This window comes from Zea mays, chromosome 7, assembly GCF_902167145.1.
Source record: "Zea mays cultivar B73 chromosome 7, Zm-B73-REFERENCE-NAM-5.0, whole genome shotgun sequence".
In the NCBI taxonomy this organism is placed as follows: Eukaryota; Viridiplantae; Streptophyta; class Magnoliopsida; order Poales; family Poaceae; genus Zea; species Zea mays.
In genome coordinates this window covers 137,075,407-137,081,264 of record NC_050102.1, presented here as the reverse complement: position 1 = coordinate 137,081,264, position 5,858 = coordinate 137,075,407, and the positions used below count along the sequence as shown (strand labels likewise).

The following is a 5,858-nucleotide window of genomic DNA, read 5'->3' as shown; positions in this document are numbered from 1 at the left end:
GGACATATGCTTCGGACATTCATTCGTGCATTACATTGCATCATAACATTTGCATGCATAAGCATTCATTCATAGCATTTGTGTTCCCAAGTGGCTGCTTCGGCAAAAAAGCTTCAGAGAAGTGCCTTTTTATGACTTGTTACGCTATGTTGTGTGCAAAAGTGAAAAGTTTCGTTGCTTTGGCACAAAGAAAAGTTTCAGTGTAGGGGAGAACTGGTTTTTTATGAATCGTTGTGTAAAAGAGTAGTTTTTTATGTTTTGTAAATGAAAGCTTCGGCAGAAAAGAGAAGTAGTCTTTTATGTTTTGTCACGTACAAAAAAGCAAAGCTTCGGCAAAAAGAGGAAGCGACCTTTTAGGCTTCGTTGTGTACGAAAAGAAGGGAAGGTGTTTTTTCGCCTTCGGCTCAAAATACTGATTTCGTCCACATCAAAGCGACTCAAGCAAAGGGCAAGAATATATTACAAGGTATGTACAAAGTTCCTTGAAGATAGTCTAGTTGTATTTACAAGAATATCCTGAGTTTTTCTACAGTACACTTCTACTGATCTTCATTAAGTTTCAGCTTCGACGACATAATTTAGGCATCATCTTCACCTTCGTCATCCTACATAAATTAAGAGATTATGAGTAAAAATCAAGACCAAAGGAAAAGGTAACTCCGAAGTATCATTTCTTACTGGTTCGAGATGACTTCGTGCTTCGTCTCCAGCTTTCTCCCGCCCGCCTTTTGTCCATATCATTTTTATGAATCTATTGGAGATGCTTCGGGCGAGGTCAGGCATATCATCCAGGATTGATGGAGATAAGGTGAAGTTGGGCCTGTTGACAATTTTTCCGTGTTCGCAGCCGGCCTTCAGAAATGCAGCAGCGGTCCCTCGAGAAGCCACCCAGGCACAGAAGTCACCATGCCCAGCTATGACTTCGTCGAGCTCGTCAATCTCCCCCTCAATGTGTTCAAAGGTTTTTGGCAGATCTTCAGCCGAGGGGGTAAATTTTTCGCTGCTAGCTCCAACCGAGTAAAAAATCTTTCTTAATCGTTGAATGCACTTGTTGCTAAACTCCAAGCATTTCTCTTGAAGATTTGTCAGTAGTTTTCTCAAATCTGAATTCTGCTGAGCTTCGGCTTCAAGTTTTTCATTGAGATCTTGTTTTTCTCGTTCAAACTGCTCGGACTGGCGGAGAAGCTTCGAGTTTAGTTCTGATATTTTTGCTTCAGCTTCCGCCAGTAAGCCTTCGGCTGCCTGGAGCTCAAAGTTCTTTTTCTCAAAAGCATCTGATTGCTCTTTTATTTTGTTTTCCAAATTTCCGATTATAATTTCATGCTTTTTATCTTCAAGATCTTGCTGCATTTGCAAGGCTTTGCTCAACAACATACTCTACACAAATACAACCTTCGTCAGTCATGTTTTTATTAGAAGCAATAAAGGTTAAGAAACAAGTCATTCACCTTGAAGTTGGAATAAAATAAACTACCAACGACATGTTGTCGTCGGTAGCGGCTGATGTCTGACTCCAGCTTCGGAAAACCGATACTCTTTGATAAAGTACCGATGACCTTAGCCCCAGCTGAGTCCCGGATGCAGCCCAGTTGTTCATCATCTACACCCCCAAATAGGAGGGCACCTGACTTGTACCCGCAAGACTTGGCGTAGTCTTTAAGTTCTTCTATTTCCTCCTTCGTCAGTTTTTGCCCAACTAAGTTCTGGAAAGTGTATGCTTCGTCATCCGAAGGGTCTTCGGCTATTTCTTTTCCTTTTTCAGGCACTGTGGCCATGGTTTTTTCAGTAGTAGCACCAGTTTCTTCCGCGGCCATGTCTTCCAAAATCTTGTTGATATTCTTAATCGTGGTTTCTAAGTTTGTATCTTCGGCTGTAGCGGCTTCGGTAGCCGCGACCTCCGAAGCTACGCCTTCAACGATTGCTGCACCTTCGGCAGCTGCCGTTTTTTGGATTGACGCCCTTGGCGGCGTCCTATCGATAACTTCAGTTACCGCAATGATTCTTTGCCGCTTGGGTTTGCTTGTCTTCGTCTGATCCGGCTCGTCCACCTTTCGAAAAAGCTTCGTCAGTTGGAGCCCTAGTGGACTTAGCTTCGTAGGCATGGGTTCAGTCATTACCTTTAAAATTTCTTCTATGTCGCTAGTAGAAGGCGGTGTGGGGGTTCTCTCTTCTTCGGATATTTTCCGTTTCGGAGTTGATATTTTCCTTTTCTTCGGAATTTTCTTCTCTGCTGCTGGTTGCTCTTCATCCTTGGTCAGAATTTCAGCCACTCTTTTTCTTTTGTGGCCTCCGGCACCCTTATTCAACTGTTCATAGTCTGGATACTCGAAGCCCAGGGCATCGAATACTCGGTTCAGCCTTCGCTTCGGTCGGGTGCCGAAGGCTGCTGTCATTAATTGATCCTCCTTTTTGGAGTAATTCCCCAAGATTTCATTGCACATTGTCTCAACTGTGTCTAACCACTCTTTGCAGGGTTTCTTAAAGTACTTCTTGAATTTAAAGTGATAAGGCAGACGAACAAGCTCCCCCTCCTTCTTCTCTCCCTCCAGCTTCGGCATCTCCCACTCTTTTAAAGTAGGGAAAACTCTGAATGCCAAAAATTCCTGAACTAGATCCCTGGTGCCAATATGTTTTGAAATAATTTCGAATTCACCCAGAGCGGCCCAGGTAGGACCCTTTAAATCGCCGATGTGGCAGTGTGGCCTCGTCTCTCCGAAGATTAGTTCCAGAGGGCTTTGTACCAATTTTTCTCTGTCTTCGTCAACTTTTACGTAGAACCACTCAGACTTCCAGCCTGCTGGCCATTTGCTTCGGTAGCTGATGACAGGACACTTTGTTGTCTTCCGGTAGGCAAAATTGTAACAGCCGAAATTATCATGTAGTCCGTCTGTTCTGGCCTTTGTTTGGTAATGTAATTCGTGGGCTCGGCAGAAGCTGTCGGCAAGCGGTTCCACAGCTTGGCTTCGGAGGGCCCAGATATAAACATTGAGTCTAACGATGGCGTTAGGAGTCAATTGGTGAAAATAAATGCCAAACTTTTGCAACACATCTCCAATAATTCCATGGAGAGGAAATCTCAGCCCAGCTTTTAAAAAGCTTTTGAAAATTACAATCTCATCCTTCTCTGGCTTCGGGGTAGTCTCCTCTCCTCCGAAGCGAAGTAGCTTCTTCTGATCTTCTTTGAAAAAACCTGCTTTTACCATCTTCGCAAGGTCAGCCTTTGAAACAGTTGATTTTCCAAAATCCAGGTGACTGGGCTTGCTGGGTGTAGCCATGTGGTAGTCATCTCCGGAGTCAGTCCCGTCAATGTTTTCTTCTTCGGCTGTTGTCGGGTTTGTTTCGGCACCAGGCCTCTCTTCCGCAGTCACTAGACCGGAGCGCTGCATCGCTTCGGAGATGGGCACAGTGTTTGAACCTTCGGCTTCGTCTCCCTCACGTACAACTTTGGCAGTAGATCGAATTCTCGCCATTTGATTTTAAGTTTGGGAAGTCAGAAACTTTTTACTTTTTTCTTCTCTCCGAAGCTCTTCTTTTTGACGAAGCGGATGTTGAGAAGCACCTTCGTTCGATTTTGGGACTTAAGCTTCGGCTATGATGAAAAATTTCGGCAGCAAAACAGTGCACATAGCAATGAATGCTGTAGTAACTTCACAACTACTTGTCAGTTTATATAGTGCTGCAGGTAAGAACGCGAAGCGGCGGAATTGTTACACCAGGCGCGCAGTAACTCGTACCCGCTGCGCAGTGGACCGCAAGGATCAAACAGTAACTCTGCAAGGTGGGACCGACACGCGCTCGGAAGTCGGATCGCTTCTCCGCAACGAGCTCAGGGAAGGTGTTTTTTGGACCTTCGGCTTCCCGAAGCTGAAAAGGTTTTTTTTCACGGGTCAAGCTCGTTACGAAGAACGATCTAGCACCGCGAAAGGGGCTACTGTTGGGGTCGTGCTTCGGTGCGCCGAAGGTCTCACACGAAGAAGCAGCTTCGGCTGAAAACGTCTCCAAGAGATGGCCGAAGGTCCCTTTTCATGGAGCTTCGGCGTTTTGAACCGACATAGAGATAGAATGACCTTTTTACACATATAGGTCTGAGTCAATGCTATAAACTTTCGCAAGGGGCATAATTGTAATTTGTCACAGGCTGCGACCTATGCCTATAAATAGATGAACAGTACCTCTGTACTATTCACGTGAACCTGTCATTTGCTTTCGCATCACACTTGTACTTTTGCCTTCCGCAGGACCGAAGCATTTGAGAACAAGTCCCCAACACCACTATACCCTACTAACGGAGCAATCGGCTTAAGTCGGCAACGACTTAAGGCGGTGCAACATGCTCGCGCTTACTTAACTTGGGGTGGCCACTATACCGCACCAACAAAGCGATCAATTGGAAGCTGATACTAACTCAAACCGGCGCAACACACTCAGCGCGTATATGGTTACTCATCCAGGGGCGGCCTCTATGTCCCACGAAGAAGTCTCGAGACCATTACGCTGCATTTTACTCCCACAAATATAGATACTGTTGAATTCTAAGCAATAGGAGAACAATATTAGCATTCAGTACTAAAACATGTCCTCTAACAAAACATCCGAGCACGTTCAAAGCATACAGTGTTTTTCTATTTGGCAACAGGAGCAACCGACGAAGAAGGATGACTGGAGGAATCAGGAACGGCGTTCACATCCGCCACTATGTCGTCGGGGACAATCACACCAGGTCTCATCATCAGAATCCGCCCCGCGCGAATAGCTTTATCCATAGCTTTATCACGCTGGGCCCTCAGAGTAGCGGAAGTCTCTTCAGCAACCTTGGCAGCCAACTGAGCGGTCTCTAGTTCCTGGGCAACAGATTTCTTGGAAGCACGCAGATTCTTGATAACAGCATCTTTGGTCGATATCAATTGCCTGAGGCGAATCACGTCATCCAAGGATTCCTGCAGCTTATAACGAAGATTGTCTAATTCCTCCCTGGTGAAGCGATGACTCCTCTCCAAGATGGTCAGCGAATTGCTGGAGTCACGGTATAGTCTGTCCAGATTATCACGAGAAGTAACAAGGGCGCGTTTTTCTTCCTGCAAACGGAAATTAGCTTCCTCAAACGTCAAGCAAGCAATAAGAACACAGCGAGACAAAGCCTGGATTCACAGGTCACCTTTTTAGAGTCGAGCTGAGCGCGGAGAGTAGAGTTCAGCGTGTTAGCGTCATTCAGAGAAGCAAAGACTTGGACCAGCTCAGTCTGACTCTGGGAATACTTGTCCTCAAGATCAGAGCACCGCTGGACCAACGCAGCTTGGCCTTGAGAGTGTTTTTCTTCAAGAACAGAATACTGCCGAGTCATATCTGGCGAGAAACAGTCAAGCAAATGTGTTAAAATAAGAAGCAGTTTAATAAGGTAGCCAGAAGGAAGCAAAAGAGCACTGACCAGCATTCGCCGCCTCTAAGTCAGAAACACGCCGCTGAAGCAGCACCGGATTCCAACGCGCCAGAGACAAAGCTTCTTCCGGGACACAAGCCCCCTGCAACCTCAGCCGACTAGACATCTCATAGACCAACGCCTAGCATTAAAAAGCAGACAAGCATGAGAATAATTATCTGTTTGGGTAAAAATCAGACCAGAAGCAACCAAAATACCTGGAAGTTGGAGAAGGAGGCGACTCCCAAGTCGTGAGAGATCAACTGATGACTCGGCAAAGGATCACCACCTGGAGCAACTTGCAGCGGTTTAGCAGGGACCAACTCAGTGTCATCAGCGGAACCTGAAACTCTGTCATCAGGTACGCTAGCCTCTAAAGTGACCCCTTGACCAAAGGCCTGGGCTGTCACCAAGCAACCAGAGTGTGGAGGAGAAGACCCTA

General features: G+C 46.0%; 1 protein-coding gene across 1 annotated transcript; it reads right to left on the bottom strand.

Annotated features, from left to right (window-relative positions):
• Nucleotides 1-4,622: 4,622 nt before the first annotated feature.
• Nucleotides 4,623-5,552, bottom strand: LOC109941163 (uncharacterized). Its single transcript, XM_020541675.1, has 3 exons — nucleotides 5,426-5,552; nucleotides 5,156-5,343; nucleotides 4,623-5,075 (listed from the first exon to the last, which is right to left on the bottom strand). Exons 1-3 carry the CDS (start codon nucleotides 5,541-5,543, stop codon nucleotides 4,623-4,625), a joined length of 759 nt encoding a protein of 252 aa, XP_020397264.1. The 5' UTR covers nucleotides 5,544-5,552.
• Between the last annotated feature and the right edge of the window lie 306 nt (nucleotides 5,553-5,858).

Excerpts from the sequence above, each read along its gene's own strand:
- LOC109941163 (XM_020541675.1), bottom strand. The coding sequence starts at position 5,543 with ATGTCTAGTCGGCTGAGGTTGCAGGGGGCTTGTGTCCCGGAAGAAGCT. Across the intron at positions 5,344-5,425 it reads CTTAGAGGCGGCGAATGCTG|ATATGACTCGGCAGTATTCT; the intron begins GTCAGTGCTCTT and ends GTTTCTCGCCAG. Across the intron at positions 5,076-5,155 it reads CTCAGCTCGACTCTAAAAAG|GAAGAAAAACGCGCCCTTGT; the intron begins GTGACCTGTGAA and ends TTCCGTTTGCAG.